The sequence below is a fragment of the Rattus norvegicus genome, chromosome 6 (genome assembly GCF_036323735.1).
Source record: "Rattus norvegicus strain BN/NHsdMcwi chromosome 6, GRCr8, whole genome shotgun sequence".
NCBI lineage: Eukaryota > Metazoa > Chordata > Mammalia > Rodentia > Muridae > Rattus > Rattus norvegicus.
Window position 1 is genome coordinate 97,767,868 of NC_086024.1, and position 23,399 is coordinate 97,791,266.

General features: G+C 43.7%; 1 protein-coding gene across 17 annotated transcripts in view; it reads left to right on the plus strand.

The window, feature by feature from the left end:
• Slc38a6 (solute carrier family 38, member 6) overlaps positions 1-23,399 on the plus strand; it is a 90,869-nt gene that overhangs the window by 44,342 nt on the left and 23,128 nt on the right. For 4 of the 17 annotated variants that reach the window (XM_006240209.3, XM_006240210.4, XM_063261712.1 and 1 more), the window contains 10 exons: positions 279-361; positions 750-808; positions 5,701-5,766; positions 5,990-6,043; positions 8,084-8,163; positions 8,859-8,959; positions 14,607-14,731; positions 15,855-15,999; positions 16,197-16,291; positions 16,544-17,925. In XM_006240209.3, the coding sequence (XP_006240271.1) occupies positions 279-361; positions 750-808; positions 5,701-5,766; positions 5,990-6,043; positions 8,084-8,163; positions 8,859-8,959; positions 14,607-14,731; positions 15,855-15,999; positions 16,197-16,291; positions 16,544-16,624 (889 nt within the window). In that variant the 3' untranslated portion in view covers positions 16,625-17,925. 17 annotated transcript variants of the gene reach the window in all.

Below are 23,399 nucleotides of genomic sequence, written 5' to 3' on the forward strand. Positions count from 1 at the left end.
GGTTTAGGTGTTGTTGGAGATAAGGTCTCACTATGTAGTCCAGACCAGCCTCAAACTGTTGGTCTTGCCTTTGTGCTGAGTTACAGGCTCATACCAATACTATTTTAATACATTCCCTAAGTTCATATGTGTTATTAATAGTGCAGGGTTCCCTGACAACATTTAATGAAAATGTGGGGTTTTCTTTCTAATGGATGATCCCCCGCCCTCCCGTGTATGTGCGTTAAGACAGACATGAATGAGTCCTGTGTCCTGTGCCTAACTGTTTTTCCTGACAGGGCTTGGTATCTTGATGGACAGATGCTGCTAATCATAATCTGTGTCGGCATTGTGTTCCCTCTCTCACTGCTCCCCAAAATAGGTGAGTCTGAAGAAACTCGGGGTCTACAGAGTGAGATGCTTTTAGAAGAGTAGTGCTTGTGAGTCCTTTTAAACTTGGCCTATTTCCGTGACTCCGTCCTCAGCCTTGCTTAGCTAACCTATGACTTGGCTTACAGTAGCATTTTGTCTGGCCGCTAAAATGAAGTCATTACAGCAGAGCATTGAGGAGCAAGCCTTCCTTTGCATTGCACTGCCAGTGGCAAGCCAGTTCTCGCCCTGCTGTGCAGAGCTACACAGTGTGACAGACGGACAGACCCCAGGCCCAGGCACCAAGCAGCAACAGGAGCATGCCCGAGATGCATGGCTCGATTCCTAAGTCCCCATCACTTGCCTTATAAATTGCTTTTTATTTTATTGGTATTTTACAGGCTTTCTTGGCTACACAAGCAGTCTATCATTTTTCTTTATGGTGTTCTTTGCTCTTGTGGTAAGTTTAAAATATAATACATTGCTTATTTCATCAAAAAAAAATGCAACTGTGTTAGTGACGTCTTTAGCTGCTTTGCACTGGGCACCGTAGCCCACTGTATATTATTAACAGCACCATTTTTCAACACAGAATTCATTTCAGTCACAGGATTATTCATTTTGTCCATTTTAAAGAAGCTTAAAACAAATTTAGTATCTTGTAGTTCTCTGGAGAGGGATGCCCAACATTGGCTAAGACCCTGGGCAGAACAGAGCCTGACAGCTGTAGTGCTCTGCCGAGCTGTGGGCTGCTCCTCAGTCAGCTCACAGAGCATCCTGAAGCCTTATTCCATGATGGAGTTAGAGTCTGAGACTTGGTGGGAAAGCTGTAAGGAGAATGGGGTAGGAATGCAATCCTGTCCACCCTGCTTAGTCGACAAACAGTGTTCCCATAAAGAAAATGTTGGGAATAAATATTTGTCTTCATATGCAGATAATATATTTAATTATCAGATTTTTATTTTATATCATATGGCAGTTTAACTTATTTTATATTTATAAAATAATTTAACATAGGCTTTTTAATTCTCCAAAGACAGATCCTCACATATAAGATTTTAATAAACTTTTTCCTTATTTCCTATATTCTATTCCATAATAAGTATATAAATGTTAAACCTTACATAGGATAAAATATTTTTAATTTGCCAGAAATGTGTATATCACAAGTAACCCTTTCTGAGCATTTAAACTTTCTCTTAGTTACTGATCAATGAATCAAGGGGCAATGTCACATGTAAACAAGCAAGCTATAGTACCAGACTCCAAAGCTGTCAAAACAGCCCCTGGACTGGGAAGATGGTTCAGCTGGTGGTGTTTGCCTTGCAAGTGTCACGGCTTGCATTCAGTTCCTAGGACCCAAGTGAAAAGTTGGGCATGCTGTAATGCTCACATTCCAGTGCTGGGTGGTGGGGAGTGGGGGGGCTTGTTGTGGGGGGGTAGGGGGTGGGGGTGGAACACTCATGGATCTCTGGGTCCCATTCGCCAGCCAACCCAGCCTACTTCTACTCAGTGGACTCTAGGCCAGTGAGAGACTCTCAAAGGGCAAGATGAATAACCCCTGAATAATGATCCCCAAGGGTGACTTCTGACCTCCACATGTGCACACACACGTGCACATACAGCCACATAATCTGCAGCCACATACCACTACATTTATGTGCATAAAAAATCCATACACACCACATACACATGCACATGCAGCCACACAAACAAACAACCACATACCCACTATGTATGCATGCACACATATTTGCATGACATCTGTCTTTGGTTAAATCATCTTCTGAGACAGAGGATAAAGCAACTTAAAATTAAGTGCAAGTAACCCTGATTTCACTATTCATAAACATTTATATTGTAAGGAATGTGTTAAGGCTGAAATATTTAACAGAGCTTGGTCATTTTTTAGTTTACATTAAAATTATCCCCCCAGCCACCTTCAGGTAATGACAATTTAGCATATAATTTTGAGGTTCCATACTATAGAGAGAAACAGTAGTTATTTTCATCGTAAGGTTTTGTTGAGAAGCGTCTTCATGGCTAGATAGTATCCCACATCCCATAGGAATGTGTGGATCTTAATCAAGTGTAGATAACGTACTGAATTGTACCCTGGCACTTAATCAACAAGGCAAGCATTTCATAGGTAGAAGTAATTCAGTTTTCACAGTCAATAGCTTAACACAGGTGGAATGTATTGATACAATATGTCTATTATAGTGTTTTGTTTCTGCTGCAGCAGATACTCTTAAATTCAGTGCAGATTTCTGCTGGGGGAGTCACATGGAAATAATTCTCCCATATTAATCGTGATGCTCCACAAATCATCTACTTGGATTTCTATCTGTGAGAACAGTTGAAATTTAGATTCCAACAAGACCATGAAGAATATACATTTTTAATGCTGTTTTTATTACCACGTTTATTACAGATTCTATTTCTATTTTTGTTTTGTTTTTAAGAGTTTATTTATTTATATGATGAGTACACAGTAGCTATTTTCAGACACACCAGAAGAATCTGGTCCCATTACAGATGGTTGTGAGCCACCTTTGGTTAGTAGGAATTGAACTCAGAACCTGTAGAAGAGCAATCAGTGCTCTTAACTGCTGAGTCATCTCTCCAGTCCCTGTTTTTTTGTTTTTTTTTTTTTTAAGACAGGGTTACACTATGTAACCCTGGCTGGCCATGAGCTTACTCTGTAGACCAGACAGGCCTGGAATTCACAGAATTTTATCTGCCCATGCCTCTGCCTCCTGAGGGCTGGGATTCAAGCTGTGCTCTACATGCTCAGCTAACTGACTTTTCAAAAACCATGCGCCAGTTTTTTAAAATGTGAGACTCCCCATGATTCTCTCTTGTCTTGTGGCTGGGTCCTGTCCCATTCCTCACCTGTCTCGGCATCTCTGCCCATTGATTTTTTTAAGAATGTGTATGCATACACATTTTATTATATTTTATAGAATCAATCCAGAAAACAGTTTCTTTCTTTCTTTTTTTTTTTTTTTTATTAACTTGAGTATTTCTTATTTACATTTCGAATGTTATTCCCTTTCCCGGTTTTCCGAGCCAACATCCCCCTAACCCCTCCCCCTCCCCTTTTTTATGGGTGTTCCCCTCCCCATCCTCCTCCCATTGCCGCCCTCCCCCCAACAATCACGTTCACTGGGGGTTCAGTCTTAGCAGGACCCAGGGCTTCCCCTTCCACTGGTGATCTTACTAGGATATTCATTGCTACCTATGAGGTCAGAGTCCAGGGTCAGTCCATGTATAGTCTTTAGGTAGTGGCTTAGTCCCTGGAAGCTCTGGCTGCTTGGCATTGTTGTTCATATGGGGTCACCAGAAAACAGTTTCTTAATTGTACTCATTAGGCATTGCAGATCAAAGTGTCTCTACTAGCTGTTCTCCCAGATCCTGATTTTCATTAAAAATTTAGCATGAATTTTCCTTTGAGAGTATCTACATTTAAACATGAGTTTCAATTTGGCAGTGGCTCAAGGTGACAGTAACAGATGCCTTTATTTTTCTAACCTATCTGTTTGTCACCAGCATTGAGAGGGATGGGGAGAGTTGCTGAGATCTCTGTAAAGGAATATGGGCGGCAGTAAGCTGGGAGCTACCCTGCAGAAATGGTAGGCTTTGAGGAGGATGGAGGAAGGACTTTTTGTGCAAGTGCATTAAGTCATTTTAGTGCCTAAGGTGATTTTTCTTATTCTCTTTCCATCCCCCAGAGTTACCTTCTTACCCAGTCTGTCTTCAGCGCCAAGCAAGGGCTCCCTGTGACTCTCTTCTGTCTTGTGGTTGGGTCTCTGCCCACTCCTCACCTGTCTGCAGCTCTCTCTACCCCATCCCACCATGCAGGTTTGAAGCTGGGACGACCCACAGGGATTAGCTGTAATAATGGAATTTACATTATGTGAAATCAGGCTGCCAATCATTCTTTCTAATCAGTGAAGAAGGCTATATTGCAACTTGAAGGATTTTGACTTGGCATTCAAGGCCTGGTACTCAGCAAGCCAGGAGGCATTGATCCTGACCCCCCCCCCCACTAACACACACAGGCGCGCGCGCGCACACACACACACACACACAGGCGCGCACACACACACACACACACACACACACACACACACACACACACACGGTTGGAGTGAAACAGGAGACCTTGAATCTGGAGCAGCATCAGTAGAGCTGGAAAGAGCCGGAGCCCTTGCTTCTCCAGCCACCTTCATCCTCACCCTACACTCCATCTCTCTTAAAACAAACAAACAAACAAACAAACAAACAACTTTTCAGGAAAAAAATAGATAATGAGATTCTTGGTTCTTGTTTTGTTCTTGTCTCTTGATAAATTGATGGTTGGAGTTGGTTTTATATTGAAAACTTACCTGGAAATGCCCAGTTTGTCCTTAGACACCCCACCCCCTTTGGGTTTAGATTTTAAATTAAAAATGACTCTTGGGTTCACTCATTAACTTAATCCTAAAAGTGTGTGTTTTCTTTAGATTTATCACTGCATAAAATTTTGATTGAATTTGTTAAACTCCCAAACTAGATGAGTTCCAAATAGGAATAGTATTTACTTACTGGTCTCCTGCAAAGACAAATACTCCCTTTCTTCTCTCTGCCCCTTTGTGTGCTGGGATTTAGCCTGGAGCAAACATTTACAGAGTCATTATGTGCCTGCAAGAAGGGCTACAATGGCAGTGTTGACACAGCCACAAGGGTGGCTCTAGGAACAGGATGGCCACAATTAGGAGTCAAATCCTGAAACATGCCCATTGATGGTTTCTGGGAAACAGCATCCCTCTGGATTTCTTTTAAGTTTTTTTAAAAATGTATTTTTCCCAACTAGGGTTCCCTAGCTCTGCACTCACACTGTAGCAGTGCCGACCCTCTCCACATTCACCATAGCACAAACGTGAAAGTTTGTGTTCATCAGGAATGCCAGGGAGCACACTGCCAATTAAAGTCTCCCCTCACTTCTGCCTGTTCTTCTGCTGTCTGCTACCGACAGGAATAAATGTCCTTTGCGACTATTATTGAAAACATGCTTCCTCTTTGAGTTGCACTTTAAAAACAAGACCAGGACACTTGGAGATTTGAAAATTGACACAGAGCACACTAAGTCTTTAATGGGCAAGATTCCCCGCTGATCAGATGTGAAGCACTCTTGTCATCCTGTCCCCTTCTCTCCTCCCAGTGACCATGTTAAAGGGTGACCCCATTCTATCTGGGGAAAATCAGAGGAATCTTTGACTAGTCTCTTGTTTGACTTTATTGAAAACATCAACCTGTGATGAATTTTATTACAGGTCATCTAAGTGCTGGTCGCATTTACTTTTACAGGTAGTAATTAAAAAATGGGCCGTTCCTTGTCCTCTGACCTTAAATTGCATCAATGCAGTCTTTCAGGTAATAATTTTTATATTTTTAACTTCTCAACTAAAAAAAGAAATGGAAGATAAATGATGATTTTTCTAATTGGTGAAAAGTAATAGTTACATAGCATTTTAGGACTTTTCTTTGAAGTAACTTGATTTGAAATTCCAGTAGTAATAAATTCATCATATTTGTTGATGTATCCTGACTTTTAATGCCTATTGGTTTTTCTTTTCCCCTCAATACTCTTAAACAGATTTCAAACGCTACAGATGACTGTAAACCAAAGCTCTTTCATTTCTCCAAAGAGGTGTGTAAGTTATTAACAGATACTTTTGGTTGATTTTTCACATTTCAGGTTTTAAGAGATTTGTGTTACAGGGTCTCTTAGGTCTTTGTACCTGTAACTAATTAATTTTCATGAAAGTGCTAAGTATAGGATTGCCTACCAGAAGAATAATATTATTTAACACAGGGTGGCCCATTATGAAACAGCCACCTTTTTCTTTTCTTTCTTTTGGCATGCTTTTAAATGGAGCCTGTTTTAAATGGGCCTTTGCCTAAAAGGACAGATTTACCAAATGTCTGGTCTGGCCAGTAAGGTCCTCTGTGGATACGGTTTTCCTGTTGCGCTCTGGACTTGTAAAGCTAAATCGCCAATTACATCAAAAACTCCTCCCTGGTGAGTAGGACTTTGGTCTCTAGCTAAACAGCCTCATCATGGGCCAGCACTGAGCGCTGCCAGTCTGCCTTCAGAGCAGCATTCCAGGGGAATTTATGATGTTCAGAGCGGAGCCCAGAAACCCAAGTCCCATGCCCACCCTTAAGAGAGCTGTGGGATGCGGAAAGGGCCTGGAAGAGTCCCTGAGAGCAAGCAGAGGAACAGGGACTGGTGTTTGCATGGTCCCGCTTTGCTCTAGTGGAAAAAGCTGAGTCCTCCCTTTTCTGGGAGCCTTTTCCTCTCTACTGTGTTTTCCTGCCGCAATGCTGTTTTCTAGGTTCCCACGCCAGACTCTCCTCTCCTCCTTGTGCAGCTTTGTTAGTGTAGAATGTTAATGTGGTGGGTCCTCATGTAAAACCTTCCTTTTCACCTCCAGTTTATAACTTAGAAATGTCTCCCAAACCTTTCCAGGGAGGTCGCCACATCTTTTACTTGTGAAGACCTCCATGGGCCTTAAAGATCAGGGTAGGGTAATTGGCAGAAACTGCAGTGTATGAAACAGAGAGCTGTGTCTTAAGCTCTCATCCCCCTAACACAGCGTCAAGAAACACAATTTCCTAGGTACTTTACCCCAAACTAGGTCTTCATCTGGAACTTCTTTTGGTGAAGAACCCAACACTAACTAAGGAGAAATATTTTTAGAGCAGAAAAGAGAAAGTAAATCATTCCCATCCACTTTTTAAAGACAGTGCTTAGCTTAGAGGGGAAAGCGTTGGGCTTGCTGGTTTTTGCTGGCTCTTGCTAAGTATTCTAATAATAATTTTTAAAGAAACTTTAGGCTTATGTATTACATGGGCTCCTTAGGAGTTTTTCAGGTCTAGAATCTTTGGGCTCATTAAGAAAGATCTTGGTTGGGGTTGGGGATTTAGCTCAGTGGTAGAGCGCTTGCCTAGGAAGCGCAAGGCCCTGGGTTCAATCCCCAGCTCCGAAAAAAAAGAACCAAAAAAAAAAAAGAAAGAAAGATCTTGGTCATGGGTTCTGGCAGTACATGGATGTGGCCTCTATTTGGAACACTTAGTTGGACTAAGTAAAAGCAGGGTTGAAAACATTGGCAGGCGTTGTTGATGCTTGGGTAATGAAATGCATTTAAATCGTGCATACCGTAAGAATGGCTGGAATTATAATAAAAATTATTTTAAATGTTTATGTATAACCTAAATTAGTTTTATCTTATCCAAGTATTGTAGAAGGCAGTAACTCTAACAAAGCAAGGTGATACGAGAGGCCAGCCAGAAAGTGTGGTCAGAATAAGCCGCCTGTAAGCTAGAGTAGTTACTGTGACTGCAGAGCTCCCCCTCCCCACTGTCTCTCTCTCACTGCACCCTACCCCTCATCTTAGGAAGAGATCATTCACAAAGGATGACATAAATTTGACTAGGTTCTTTTTAAAAAGAACTTTGTTGTTGGGCTGGCAAGATGGCTCAGTTGTATTGTCGAGTGCCTGCAGCCTAACCTGATGACTCCGTCTAGTTATCCTCTGACCTCTGCAAGTGCTAGGTGGCATGGGTATGTGGGCATACAGATACACAAAAATAAATAAATAAAAATGTAATTAAAACAAAAAACTGAGTTTATTATCAAATAAAAATGACGTAGCATTTGATAGTATTTTGTTGTAATTTTTTTCAGAGTGTCTACGCCATACCAACGATGGCTTTTTCATTTCTCTGCCATACCTCAGTATTGCCCATATACTGTGAGCTTCGAAGGTACTGTAGAGCGCCGTGGCCTTCAGAGCTAATCAATTCCCATTCATGAATCCTTCCCTATTGTCCCGAATTCTAAGTGTTAGCTTAAAAAACAAACAAACAAGGCAGCTGTCTTAGTCAGGGATTTAGGGCTGTGAAGATTCCATGAGCACAGCAACTCTCATAAAGGACAACATTAATTTGGGTTATGGTTCAGAGGGATAGTCCATTGTCATCATGGAGGGTGGCATAGTAGCGTGCAGGGAGACATAGTGCTGGAGGAGCTGAGAGTTCTACATCTGTGTCTACAGGCATCAGGGGGAGACTGTATGTATGGCACACTGGTCGTAGCTTGAACATAGGAGACCACAGTGCCCACCCCGGCAGTGACACACTTCCTCCAACAAGGCCACACCTACTTCAACCAGGCCACACCTCCTAAATAGTGCCACTCCCTCTGAGCCAAGCATTCAGACACACTAGTTTATGGGAGCCAATTCCTATTCAAACCACCACAGCAACCAAGAGGTGATTCTATTCTCATTGGCAATGTTGCCAGTGACCATCTCTGTCTGAGTGTCGACTTGTGAATTCTACTGTGTAGCCATCGGTGCCCTCATGCTTGTCCCCGACTGGCCTGTGATGTTCATTTCTTCAGACAGGACTCAGATCACTGGCTTTGTCAACCTTTCCTGGGTTGTTTTGTTTTGTTTTAGCCCTTCAAAGAAAAGGATGCAGAATGTGACCAACACAGCGATTGCGTTGAGCTTCCTGGTTTACTTCGCGTCTGCACTCTTTGGCTACCTCACTTTTTATGGTGAGCATATTCTTAAATTCTTAATTATGTGACAGAAGAAGGACAGATGTCCTCACCCTGCCTGAGGCTTCCCTTTCTGCCTTTTGCTGGTAAGGTCATCTGTTCAGGTCATTTCAGCACTGTGGCGAATCTGACAAATCAGGCTTAAGATTAATCATCACTTTGTAGGCGTACAGGAAAATTTTGTCCTCTTTTGAGACGTTTGTCTTTATTTTTAATTGCGTGCATATGTTTGTGTCTGAGTGTGAATCTGTGTGTGTAGGTGCAGTGCTTGTGGAGGTCAGAGGAGAGTCCCTGGAAGCTGGAGTTACAGGTGGCTTTGAGCCAGGAGTGTCCAATGCCTGTTCTCCATGAGAGCAGTACACGTTCTTACCCGCTAAGCCATCGTCAAGCCCTAACATTTTTTTTTAAATTTTTATATAAAACTTCAAGCACTATCGGTGTCTCTGTAAAATAATGCTTTGGGTCTTTTTAAATTGTATATTCAGGGCGGGGTGGGCATGGTGGTAGCCTACATCGTTGATCCCAGCATTCAGGAGACAGGGCCTGGTGGATCTCTTGAGTTTGAGGCCAGCCTGACTACAGAGTGAACACCAAGACAGCCAGGGCTACACCAAGAGACCTTATATCAAAAAAAAAAAAATTACACATCCAATATGTTAGATGCTAGGTGATAAGCTGAGGGCGTAGGAGAGTAAACCATGCCAATAATTACAAAGGGGCAACTCCAGAAAAGACAATGGAGTTCACTCAGCTCTGCACATCTCTGCCTTCACACTTCATTTTCACAGCCTGTGCTCACAGGGCTGCCTCTGCTTCACAGGGCCTTTCTCTTCAGATTCCTTACAGACACTTGTAACAGTATAAAGCCAGATTCTCTCTTGTTTGTTTTTGAGACATTTCCTGCATAGTTTGTGGGGTTTTTCCTTTTTCAACAAGAATGTCCAGAACAAAAGCAAAGTCTAGAACAAGAAAGAAAAGATGAGCAGAATTTGCAACAGTCGCACACAGCACCCGAGACTCAGCCCGCCCAGTTTTGCAAGCATTCTTCATAAATGTTTTCATAGTAACTGCGAGTAATTGGCTGTTACTACTTGGGGAGTGTATCTGTTGGTGACCTGCATCATGGCTTTGTGCACCTTTCTGGTTTTAGACTCCTGGTCACCTTTATTAATACTTATCTCCCTGTTCTCCGAAGCTGTCTTTATACCACTGCCCTTCCCAGGCCCAGACAGAAGAGCATTGGTTTTGAAATCCTATAAACCTGCCTCATGTAACTAATTTCCAAACGCTAACTAGCTCTCTGACCTTGAAGGGAGCCTACACCTTGAATTATCCTCAGTGTTAATCCACAGTGTGACCATAATGTATAGGGTTGTAGTGAGACAGAAACAGTTCTCTGTGCAGCCCTACTGCAGTGTTCGGCACATAATCATCCCAAGTGAGAGCTGTTCACAGGCGCACATTACCATCATCCTCCATCACCCTCACTGCTGTAACTGTCTCGTTTTAGGTACCCTAAGTCAGCACTATTCTTATTCTTCACTGCATGTTGGATGTACACACGGGTACATGTTTGCACATGTGTAGGTGGAGGTCAGAGGACAAGCTCAGGTGTCGTTCTTCAGGAGCCTTCCGCTGTGGTTTTGAGGCCGAGCCTCACACTTGGCCTGGAATTTACAAGTAGGGTGGACTGGCTGGCCAGCAAGCTGTAAGGACTCTGCCTGTCTTTGCCTCTGGGGACTAGGGTTATAGCACACACCACCACACCCGGATTTCTTTAAAGATTGAGTCTAAGGATTGAACAGAGACCCTCGTAGCTGCAGAGAAACCATTTAGCAACCGAGCCCTCTCTCCACTCCAACGGCTTCTCTGTGTGCGCTCTGTGGCATGGCTCTTCCTGTGTAGGAGCCATGGCTGTGCTGTTTCCAGTGTGGACACATTTGCAGTTGTTCTCTATGCTCCTCCTCCTTGTCCGTTATTTCCATAGTAACAAAGGCAGCCCTGTCATCGAGCTTGCATTTATTTACTCCTGCTGCAGGGCGAGAGTACTGAGTTCTGTGTGTATCATCCAGAAAAACCGTCCTTCCCAGGCTGAGCACAGTGCCTGCAGCCAGGACAGTGAAAGTGAGGCAGATTGTCAGCCTGTCCTCCACATCCAAATAAAACAAAATCTCTAAATACACATGTTGCATTTTTGGCTGTTAGGTTTACTAGTTTAGAGACGTGAATGCAGTCAAACCTTTCTTTAGTAAGATCCTAAAAGTGGGCTTCTTGGCCTTTAAAAAGGTACATTGTGCCACAATACCTGCGTATATTTTTAATTGCAATTATCACCCGTTATAAACACTGCTAGGATTATCACTTACTGGGACTAAAAGAGTTTCAATTTATGAATCTTGATGAGTTTAGAATATTGGGTGTCATGTTCAGTGAGTTTTGAATTTCAGGGTATTTTACGATCAATTTTCAGATCAGTGCTACTCATCCGGTGTTGGTTTGGGGAATCTTCAAGTTGATTGGAGCCTAATAAATACAGACCCTCCCCACCCCCCGTAGGTCAGTAGAACAACATGGAGGAAATCTCCAGTCTCCACTGACATCCAGCATGACTAGGAATAGTCATGTGACTCCCATGAACTAACATCCAGGATGATTGGGAATGGTCATGTGACTCCCATCAACAACTGGGTGCTTCCAACTCTAGAAAGTCTAACAAGGAATGCTTAGGCTGCAGTGGATTCACCACTGAGCCGACATCTAAGGGTCGGGTATTTTACTAAGATTGCCTCAGTCCTCAGAACTAAGACGGGTCTGTTTAGATTGACTAATGAGGCCACTACCTTCAGATACAAAGTGGAGCTGAAGCTTGAATGCTGTCTTTCTTTCTCCAAATCTCCAAAGTCTTCAACACTCTGCTATCTTTGGAAAACAGAAAGCCCAGGCCGCGTTCCTTTGTTACGGGCTCTAATTAAAGTGAATTTTAGGAAACCATAGCTTCTTACCTTAGCCCCTGTCGTATGTTTGTCTGTTCTCCATACAGATGAAATGTTTCCTAGACGGATTGTCAAGTAAAGCTGTCTGGGTGCCTCTAACTTAACCCCTACTCCATAGCCTTCGAGCTTCCCGATGCTGTGCAGCTGATAGGATGGCACGTGGGTAGGCAGCTGACAGTTGACGGCCCCTCCCACAGGCGGAAGGCACTCAGGTGATAGTTTGTTCCGTGCAGCACTTCTTTTCCCCATTGTTAATCACAATAGAGAAAAGCCTTCCACTGTGGCTTTTAATTGTACCCTCAGCTGTCAGTGTCAGCAGGAAATAGCCAGTTTGGTAGGCCCCACCTAAAGTCCAGGCGTACAATTCACCTTTTTAGGTTAGCAGTTTTATCCTAGATCAGTTAAGTGGCCTGTCCTGGAATTAAAGACAGCTCTCTAAATGCACATCAGTATTCCTTCTGATACCTCATGGAAATTTTCCTTGGTGTGTTAAATGCAATGCCACTGATCCAAATGACTTTAAAAAACCACCATTAGGTCCTTTTGGATATTTGTGACGCTTTCTCTGAGTCCAGATAAGTGTGTTATAATCCGTTCCTTAGATAAGAATGCAGAGTGGCAAATTCAGAAGGTTTTCACCCTGGGAAAGGATTTCTAGTAAATGGAGTTATTAATACTTCTAGAACTGATTGGAATCTTTATCTAGACACTCAAAGCTTAGTTAGTATGGTTATTATGACTTCTGTCATAATTATGACATACCATATTATGACTTCTGTCAGACTAAAGGGACCTCTCAGTATCAACCACATTAATAATATTGGTTCTAATCTCAGATGCTAAAGAGGAAAGTGCCCTTCTGGTGAGCCCGGCCAGTGCCCAACTTTGGGTAACCGGGCCATTTTAATGTCTGGGAGCTTGTTAAGCAAGAAGTGTTAATGGCTCATTTTACGACTCAGAGAATGGAAATGAAGTAGTTTGCCATATTTCTCCAAAGACTCTCAAGTATCTCACAGGTTTGGAAATAGCATCCAGATTTCCTGGTTCTTCCCAGTTCTCCTACGTAGCCCAGTTCTTCACTCTTAATTTCTGTCTGTAGCACTGTGGGCAGTTCGTTCTCTCCTGTCCCCGAGGTTGCTAGCCTGGTTCAGAGCCTCCATTACTTTAGTCTTCGTTACTTTAGTGATGATGGCACTGATTTTCTGGGTTTTTTGTTTCTGATATTTTTCGTCCACTCTGTGCTTGTGTGTAGTCCACACCATAAAACACTCCTCTTCCTCTCTTAGTTACATTCCTCATTGCTGCAACAAAATGCATGAGGTGCACAGCAACCTGAGGAGAAAGGATCTACTCTGACTCACAGTGGCCAGAGCCGGTGAGCAGAATCAGGAGTAATGAGGTCCTGTCCAGCACTGGCTTCTCTGTTATACAGTCTGGCATCTCAGTCCAAGGGATTTAAAAACTCAGTCCTATTTAAGTCCAAACTGACCTTTGTCCATAGGTCCTGAGGTGTGGTTGAACACCTTCTCATTCTTCCTAGGTGACCTGGGTGAGAGAGACAGTGCGAATGGAAGGAAGCTGCCAGGTAGAAAGCCTGGTCGGCCTCTCTCAGTCCTGTCTGCATAGACCTGACTTACTAAGCAAGCCATTGTCTTAACCCTTTGTTCTTCCTTTTACTCAAGACGGAAATGGACAAAGCTGATACTATGCCCAAAACTCTCTGCAGAGGTGGAAGCAGTCCCTGGAGTAGAGTCCTACACACAACACCAGAAATCTGAGAAATGCTGGTGTTGAAGGTCACTTTATCACAAAAGTGTGGGGTGCTCTGCCCTGCCCCCTGCTGTGTGTTCTCAGGCACACTGCTTGGTGCTCTTGAACCTTACTATCTCATATTGCTATGGTGACCAAATTCACCAGTGCCTGTGTAAGCACTTTACAGACACGTGTGTAAACCCTTTCCTTAACTGTATGGACAAGTTCTAAAGAGTTTGCTTTGGTTTGTGTTTTGTTTTCTTTTGTTTTTGTGATTAGGCCTCACCGGCCTGGAACATGCTAGGTAGACCAGGCTAGCCTCACACTCACAAAGATCCACCCGCCTCTGCCTCCCCATTGCATGATTACAGCCATGCACAACCACATCTGGTTAAGGAGATATTTTTAAATATGTTTTAGTCGTAATTTTGGAGATTCTGTGTGTCCTGATTTAAAAATTTTTTAAAGGAGTACAAAAGCATTTACATGGGCTAGTAAGATGTCCCAGAAGGTAAAGGCACTTGCCACCATTCCCAGTGACCAAAGTTTGATCCCAGGACCCATGTGGTGGAAGGAAAGAACCCATTCATGCATGTTGTCCTCTGAGCTCCACTTGTGTGCAATGGCACAGGCACCCCCAAATAAGGAACTAAATTCTGTAATAATAATGTAAAAGTGTAACACATCTCAGAAAGTAGCGTGCATCTCACGAAAATACTCAGCATCTTTGTATGTCCTAGTACAGAGAGAAAAAAGCCAGAAAGTAATTTCAGAATGGTATGCAAGCCTAGTACGAACCAGTAATACAACAGAAAATAATTTCGGTATTATTGACATCGTGGTACGAAGTTTACTGTTTGACCCTGATTGCTGCTGCTGTTGTTTTAATTTATGTTCAGACAAAGTGGAGTCAGAATTACTGCAAGGTTACAGTAAATACTTGCCACATGATGCTGCTGTCATGGCTGTGAAGTTATGCATACTGTTTGCTGTGCTTCTGACAGTCCCTCTAATCCACTTCCCTGTAAGTATGCCTAAAGGTTTTGTTGCTTGGTGTCGTGGCTCCCTAATATGGCAACACTAATGCTTTGCAGACCAGAACCTCTGAATCACATCTAGCCTTGTGTATCTTATTCATTTGTCAAGTAATTGATCCAAGACCTCATACTAGCATATGGTCCCATGAAAGCCCAAAAATAACAGTGAACCTCCAAGCTAATTTGTGCTTTCTGAGATTTCGTTTAGATTTACCTCTCCCTCAGTTTTGTTTCCAATTTAGAGACTAGAGTTCTGAAGTTTTAGGGGTTTTTCTTGAGGGGGGGGAGGCGGTGTCTTCCTATATTCTGTTTTCAAAAGAATGTGCACAAAGAGGAGAAAGTCGATTCAGCAAAAATAAACCCCTATTGCTTCTTCCCACAGGGGAAGCCGGCCACTTGTAGGCTTTAGACTTGTAGGCTCTAGCATTTAAGAGGCAGAGCAGGTTCCCATTCTGCATCCAGTTGCTACACATAAGAATCTTAAGAATTTCCATGAAAATGAAAACAACAGCTTCGGGTAGAAAGCTTCTGCCTGGGTGTCTTGAACTCACATGAGTTCTTAGAGACTGGGGCCTCCAGGAATCCCTGCCCCTCCCTGTGAGACCGCAGGATCAGGGGTCCAGCCAGGGCTAGATAAACTTGTGGGCTGTGATTGCCAGCGGCCTGCCCTAGCAGTGGAAGATGTGGGAAACGTTTTTGTCTTTCATGCCGTGAAACAGATAACGAAAATAAAACAGAAAATGGGGTTTCTTTTCCACGCATGTTTTGTTTTGTTTTTTTTCTACTTGAAAGTTTTTCTGTTGAATTTGATGAAAATTGTCCTTTGTGATTTCATAACACAGTGTGATTGCTTGTAATTCTTTAAATTATAAAACCTGGAAAAATCGCCTGTGAAACTTTCGTGTGGAATTTAAGAAAAATATTTTCTATGAAGCTCACTCAGAAAGGTTTATGTGTATAAAAACACCACATAATGATAGTTTATGCTGTGTCTGGGGAATATGAATGGTTTGGGGTAGGAATATTATGGTTACTGTACACATGTTTCTCTAAGCAAACACCCTGCCCTTCCTCCTTTCCCTTTGCCTCAACTTCTTTCCTGCTATACAGGCCAGAAAAGCTTTGATGATGATACTTTTCTCAAACTATCCATTTTCCTGGATCCGGCATTCTCTGACCACATTAGCGCTCAACATCATCATCGTTTTACTTGCAATATATGTTCCTGACATTAGAAATGTATTTGGTGTAGTTGGTAAGTTTTCCACATTTAAAAAAAAAAAAAAAAAACACGTAACAAAAGGGATGGGGAGGTCTCATGGGTGGTAGAGCAGCTCCCAGTGTGGGTAGATTCCTTAGATTGGATTTCCAGCCCCACAAAAGTAAGAGGGATAATAAAGTCATCATTCTCACATGAGCTGACACGGTTTCTCTTCCCCTCTACCCTTGCAGGCGCCAGCACATCGACATGCTTGATTTTTGTGTTCCCAGGATTGTTTTATCTTAAACTCAGCCGAGAGGATTTTCTCTCATGGAAAAAGCTTGGGGTAGGTTGTTTTCAGCTGTTTAAGGAATAGTCTGTTTATTACTATGTCTACAAAGACAGTATATCGTAATGTATACAAAGTACATTTCAGAGTCTGGTGTGATGGTTCATGCTTCTAACCCCAGCTCTTAGGGGGATTGCTGAGTGTTTGAGGCTGGCCTGAGCTACAGAGCGAGAGCCCATGGACTGACATTAAGTGGAAATCCACCGCGGAAGGGATGGGGCTCACACAGCATCTCCTTTGTCTCCACAGGCTTTGTCCCTGCTCAGCACAGGCACTGTGGTCGGAAGCTTCAGTCTAGTGCTCATCATTCTTGACTGGGTCAACAAATGAAATCAAATGTTTTTATTATGAAGAATGACTTACCTCTATAAATAAGGGATCATTATAGAAGGCGCCATATATGAAAATTACACTCTCAGGAAAATTGTTAACAGGAACGCAGGACAGAGTATCAGTGTGAATAGAGCCATTTTAATTTTAACCAAAATTAGAAATATTCAAAATACTTGAAAAATGCACAGAGTCACTCTTTGTTCAGGAGTTTTGTTTTCTGTGTTTTGTTTTGTGTTTGAGACAGGACCTAGCAGTGTAAACCAGGCTGGCCTTGAACTTGAGGTGGTTTTCTGTTGGGAATTGGTTCTAATGCTTTGTCTTAACTCGCCTCTTCTCCAGGCCTGAGGGTCCCTGCCCCCAGCTGGCTTCCACTGGTAATAAAGAATTGCTGTATAGCCAATGGCTGGACAGGGAGACGGGGCGGGACTTTTAGATTGTGTGGGCAGAGGACAGAGGGAGAGGGAAAGAGGAAGAGAATCTCCTGACTCTAGGCAGAGGAATCATATTTAAGAGCTGCAGAAGAAAATTATCCAGCAACATAGGTGAAAATGGAATGCAACCCTGGGGGGTAGGGGGTGGGGGGTGCTGCCCAATAGGTAACAGGGCAGCAAAGATAAAACATAAATCTAGAAGGTGTTAAGCCAGGAACACTGGAGGGTAATATATTATGCTAGCCTCAGAGAGATGCCCAGCCATTGAGCTAGTCAAGGCATATCAAAGTTATACATCAAAAAGATGTATACATCTTTCATTTGAGAATCCAGCTCAAAGCCAAAGTGGGTTAGCCCATACACCACTACTACAGACTGCCTGCTGCTGTTGCCTGCCAAGGGCTGGGGTTAGAAACTGGGCCACCATCCTGGCACATGCCTGGCATTTGTGACTTAAAAAAAAAAAGGAACCTTTATTTATTTTTTTAGAGTAGTTTTACGTTTTCAGATATATGAGCAGATGAAACGAGGGACCCCATGTGACTCCTTACTCCAACTATAGCTTTTTCCAACCTGAATGCCTTGTGTCCGTGTAGCATGTGTTTCACCCAGGGAGGCCAAGTCCATGGTTGACATCAGGGTTATTCTTGGCCACTACTGATCTTCCTACCAGAATGCCACGATTGGGATCATGTAGGACTGAGTGTCATTTTCAGGCTGACTTCATTCATTTAACAGCCTGTTTCTTTTAGTACTGAGTAATGTCCCATTGTATGGATGTATACGTCTGTTGATCCATTCACCTCATGAAGACCTTTCTACTGCTTCTAAGTTTTGCCAACCATCAATAAAGGTGCTAAAAATGTTTGTGTGCCTGCTTTCACAATCATGTTCTCAGTTTTGGGGGGTAAATACCAAGGACCATGTGCTACATTGCGAAGCTATATTTAGTTTTATAAGAAACTGCCAGCTGTCTTCCAAAGCAGTGCGCCATCTTGCGTTACTGTCAGCAATGAGCCAGCATCCTGTAAGGACACATCCTCACCAGCGTTTGGTGTTAGTGGGTGTGGTGCTCTCGCCAGTGGAATGGGCTGTAGTGCATCTCTGCCTTGAGATTCCCCAATGGCGTGCTATGGGCACTGCACACACGTCACTGACCTCTGCATAGTCTCTTAGATGAGTGTCTACCTCTTGCCCGTTTTTAAGTTGCTTGCTCATTGTGGATGTTACATCTTTGTGAGTGTTGGATGCTTGTCTTTTATGAGACGCGGATTCGCCAAGATTTTCCCCTCAGTCCGGGCCATGCCTTTCCATTTTTCTAACAAACTTTCATAGAGAAAAAAAATTAATGTTAAATATAATGAATCGGAGACTAGAAAGACGGCTCAATGGGTAAGAGAACTTACTCATTGCTCTCCCAGAGGACTCAGGTTCAATTCCCAGCACCCACATAACAGTTAGCAACCAACTGTTACTCCAGTCGCAGGGATCCAACACCATCTTCTGACCTCTGCAGGCACGAAGCACACACATGGTATTAGCAATCTGTCTAACCCCCACCCCACAGTTACCTGGCAACAGCCAAATATGCCTGACTTACTATAAAAGGGGCTGCTTGCCCCCTCTTCTCTCTCTTGCTCTCTTGCCTTCTTGTTCCCTCTGTCCTCTTCCCCCTTCCCCCTTCTCTCCCCATTCCCTCCCCATCCCACATGCTCATGGGCAACCAACCTCTACTCTATTTCTCTCTCTCTCTCTCTCTCTCTCTCTCTCTCTCTCTCTCTCTCTCCCCCTCTCTCTCTCTTTCTCTCCCTCTCTCTCCCTTTTTCTGTGTCTACTACCCTCTTAACTCCCTTTCCCATGCCCTGAATAAACTCTATTCTATACTATACCTCCTGAGGCTGGTCCCTCAGGGGGAAGGGATACCTCAGCATGGGCCTGTGGAGGCACCCCCTTCCCCCATACCTGACTACACATCCACCAAAACATATTCCCTCTCTATCTTTTTATAAACCCAACACATGGTGCATAGACATACATGCAGGCAAAATCCTCACACACACACACACACACAAGAAAAAATTAGAATATATGTATTGGCCCGAACCAGCAGGAATAAGAGTCCCAAACAGTGAGGGGTTAAGACTGGGGACCAGGACTGAGAAATAAAGGAGATGAGAGGTGAAGCAGACAAGCATTAACTGGGACCAACAAGTCTTACATAAGCTGATGATGCCATAATCTTGATGCCAGGCTGCTTTATTAAGAAACTCATCATCCTATGTTCTATGTGCTGGAGGGACAGGAACAGGGTCAGCAGAAAGCTAAGTCAGACATGTTGGCAAAGGGAACATGGCATACCTCAGACACAGCTGTCTAAGGACTGATAACCAACCATAGCTGGGGAAGGGCAGGGGCTCAGAAACTAACCTTGACTCTTGAAGTGTTGGTTACAGTCCTAGAAAGGCCTCACCAAGTCCACCCCTAGACAAGGACATCGAACTAACCTTTGCCCTTTCAGGAGGCCTTCACGAAAGCCTTGGGTTGCTCCGGCTCCCTACAGCATATAAAGAATCTATTTTTGATTTTTAAGAAATTGGTATATTGTGTTTATATTGATTCTTAGTGTGGGGGTTAATGTGAGTGTCTTGGGGAAACTGAGGCTTCCCCACTGGATATGTCCCAGCCTCCCAATCTTACCTGAGATTTTCCTGTTGCTTTTGTGTGATTAAAAGTTCTCCAAACCTCCGTTTGTCATCATAATATGTGACATTTATTCTTGGGAAAGAGACAGGTATTGATGGTCTGTCTCATTCGTTGTTTAGAAATTAGTAGAAATTGTAAAACATTGCATTTTGCCCATTGACATGATTCCCAGTTGGAAACTTGAATCTAGGGCTTTCTGCCAGGAGGAGTCTGTGTAAAGGGCCACGGTTGGCAGCCAGCCAGGGTGCATCAGTCAAAACTCTGCTGCAGTTGACTTGTAAAGTAGGGAATTTCATGCAAAGTGAGAATTTACATATATGGAAATGCACACTTTTGCAGGTGTCCCCTTGCCTTCCACTTAGGAAAGAAGCTAAAAGTTGGGTAACAGAGCTTCTCTTTTGAAAAGATCAAAGAAAACTGTTGGCAACTTGGGTGTAATGGGGAGAGGCCAGGATTTGGGCTGAGGGGTGCTGGTTTGGATCTTAATGAAAGTCCTACAAATCTTAACCTCTAAGCTTCTACTTCCAATTCCGGGAAAATGAATTAATGCCCATTTTGTAAGGACTGTGTTGGGAGGGTTAAATACCCTTTGATAAATCAGATGCAGACCAACTAAGCTTTCTTACCAGTGTTTGTCCCTTTTCCCTGTCTGGTCCCTTATGCAAAGCAATAAAATGAAATGACTTTTTACCCAGGGGCATGGAAAGAGGTCTTGGGTTTTTCACCTTCTGTCTTGCCTAGCTTTTACCTTCTGAGTCCCTTTAGCCTTCACCCCTGAGGAGCTGGCCCTGGAAGCGGAGGTTAGTGCTTTCCCACAGCTCCACACCAGCTGTGCTTTCTCTGCTTACATCATTCCGAAGCCGGGCACAGAGCTCGTCCCCAGCCCAGGCAAGCCTGGCCTCTCTCATCAGCTTCAGGTGAGAGTTCATCCATTAACGAGCTACTTGTCCCCTCTCTTTTCTGTTTATGAAATAATGCTCATAGGTGTTCAGCTGCTTAAATAAATCTTAACTCTAGTAATACCAAAATAACCCTAAATCTACAACAGATGCAAGGATGCCCCTGGGGGCAAATGTTAAGTGTGGCGACAGCTGGGCATCAATTAATACTGTGTCACCTGTTCCTAAGACAACAGTGCCCTGGGAGGTTTGGCAAAAGACAAATGCCCTTTGTAACACTGCACAAAATTGAGTTACTATCACGGTGGTGGAGGTGGGCCGCCTTACTTTAACATTCTGTCTTGCCTGGTTGCCTGTTTGAGTCACATTTTCTGTGAGTTTGGAGGAAGTCGATGAGAAGGCCAGCAAGAACCATGACCCCTTCATAACCTTGTCCAAGTACCCCCAGCATTATTTTCTGGGAAATATGGGCTGCCTTCTTATGGGCTTAATGGTCAAAATTTATTAGGTAATAACTATTTAAAATAAAAAAAGAAACGCACAAAACACACTTTTCTAACATTTGGAGAGTTATTTGCTAAATTAAAAGACAAAATGCCAAGACTGTAAATTACTTTCATATGTTGGAGGTGAATGTTTAAGTTGTACTTTTTTCCCCTTAACAGAATGTTTACTCATGAGCTTAGTATTTAAATGGTTAAAACAAGCCTTTGAAGTTAACACTCCATTAAGATGAATGGGGGTAATTCACACCTCTGCCGAGCTGTATTATTTCAGTCTGGCTGTGGAGAAAACAGGACAGCAGAGGGCTGATTTACCTTCCTTTAAACACCCAACTGCTGGAAAGTTTTGTGCTGGTGATGCTGGCAGTGTGTGGTGGTGGTGCTGGTGGTGTTGTGTGGATACTGGTGATGGTGGTGGTGGTGGTGTGTGGATAGTGGTGGTGGTGGTGGTGGTGGTGGTGGTGGTGGTGGTGGTGGAGGTGGTGGTGGTGGTGGTGATGGTGGTGGTGGAGGTGATGGTGGTGGTGGTGTGTGGATAGTGGTGGTGATGGTGGTGGAGGTGGAGGTGGTGGTGGTGGTGGTGGTGATGGTGGTGGTGGAGGTGATGGTGGTGGTGGTGGTGGTGTGTGGATAGTGGTGGTGATGGTGGTGGAGGTGGTGGAGGTGGTGGTGGTGGTGGTGGAGGTGATGGTGGTGGTGGTGGTGGAGGTGGTGGTGGTGGTGGTGGTGGAGGTGGTGGTGGTGGTGGTGGTGGTGTGTGGATAGTGGTGGTGGTGGTGGTGGAGGTGGAGGTGGTGGTGGTGGTGTGTGGATAGTGGTGGTGGTGGTGGTGGTGGTGGTGGTGGTGGTGGTGGTGGTGGTGGTGGTGGTGGAGGTGGAGGTGGTGGTGGTGACGGTGGTGGTGGTTTCTTTTGTTTGTCTATTTTCCTTTTTCACCTGGAAACAGGATCTTAAAGTCATCACCGTATTTAGGTGCAGAACTGGAGTCTTGAACAATGGTAGATTGTCTACTCGGGCGATTCTGTGTATGGCCCTTGGTGATTCTGCAAGTGACCATTGATGACTGTGGCCAGATCAACTCCAAGCTTTCTGGTTTTGTTCAGCTCCACATTGTACTGTATGCTGTAAAGTGTAGCTTAGTCCCGATGGGGAAGGCAGAGATGGCCTATTTTCAGGTCAATTGACATATGCCTTTAGTAAGTTAAGAATTAATTGACTTTCTTGTACTCTTCAAAACTTTACTTTTGCAACATTTTATGTTCCTGTTTGCCCATATATAAAATAAAAATCTACCTTTGAAAGCCAGCTTTAATCCCAACAGTCTGAGGCAGGTGGATCTTTCCGAGTTCAAGGCCAGTCTGGTCTACATAGAGTTCCAGGACAGTCAGAACTACTTAGACCCTGTCTCAAAAAGGTAAAAAAGGAAAAAAAAACCAACAACTTTTTTATGACCTTCAGGATGACTCAGCTTTTTTTTTTTTTTTGGTTCTTTTTTTTCCCCGGAGCTGGGGACCGAACCCAGGGCCTTGCGCTTCCTAGGTAAGCGCTCTACCACTGAGCTAAATCCCCAGCCCCAGGATGACTCAGCATAAAGGCCCCTGCTAGGTAAGCAAGTCACTCCAGCTCCATGAAGTTGTCCTCTGACCTCTGCAAACCATGGTATACTCCCAGCCCCACCTCTCTGTGTCTCTGTCTCTGTCTCTGTCTCTCTCTCTCTCTCTCTCTCTCTCACACACACACACACACACACACACACACACACACACACACACACACACACACGTAGTAAAATAAAGTTTTACTTTATTTTAAAGGGAACTTTCACATTTTCCTACAGTGGTGAGGCAAGCAGAATGAGGGAGAAGAGTTCCTTTCTCAAGGTATCATTTGTAACAGTTCTCATCTGTGTTTGAAGTGTGTATCCCACTCATTGGAAGTGCTAAAGCCATTTAGCCTTTGAAAGGATTCATTTCAGATCCTAGGAATAAAATGTTCTTAACACACATTAAAATGGCTAACATTGTGTGGAAGTTAATGAATTTGAAAGACCTCTTTTTAATGTGGGCAGGTTTCCCTCCCTTTCCCTGCTCTGCATGTTTGCAGGATCAGGTTACTGGGTACCCTGTGGGGAGCTGGGTGTGGAAGTTCCTCCTCCACCCGCTGTCTGCAGTACTGGTGTTGCCAGTGGGATGTGGGGAGATAGAAGGGAGGTTGGAGCAACAAAGGGACTCACCCA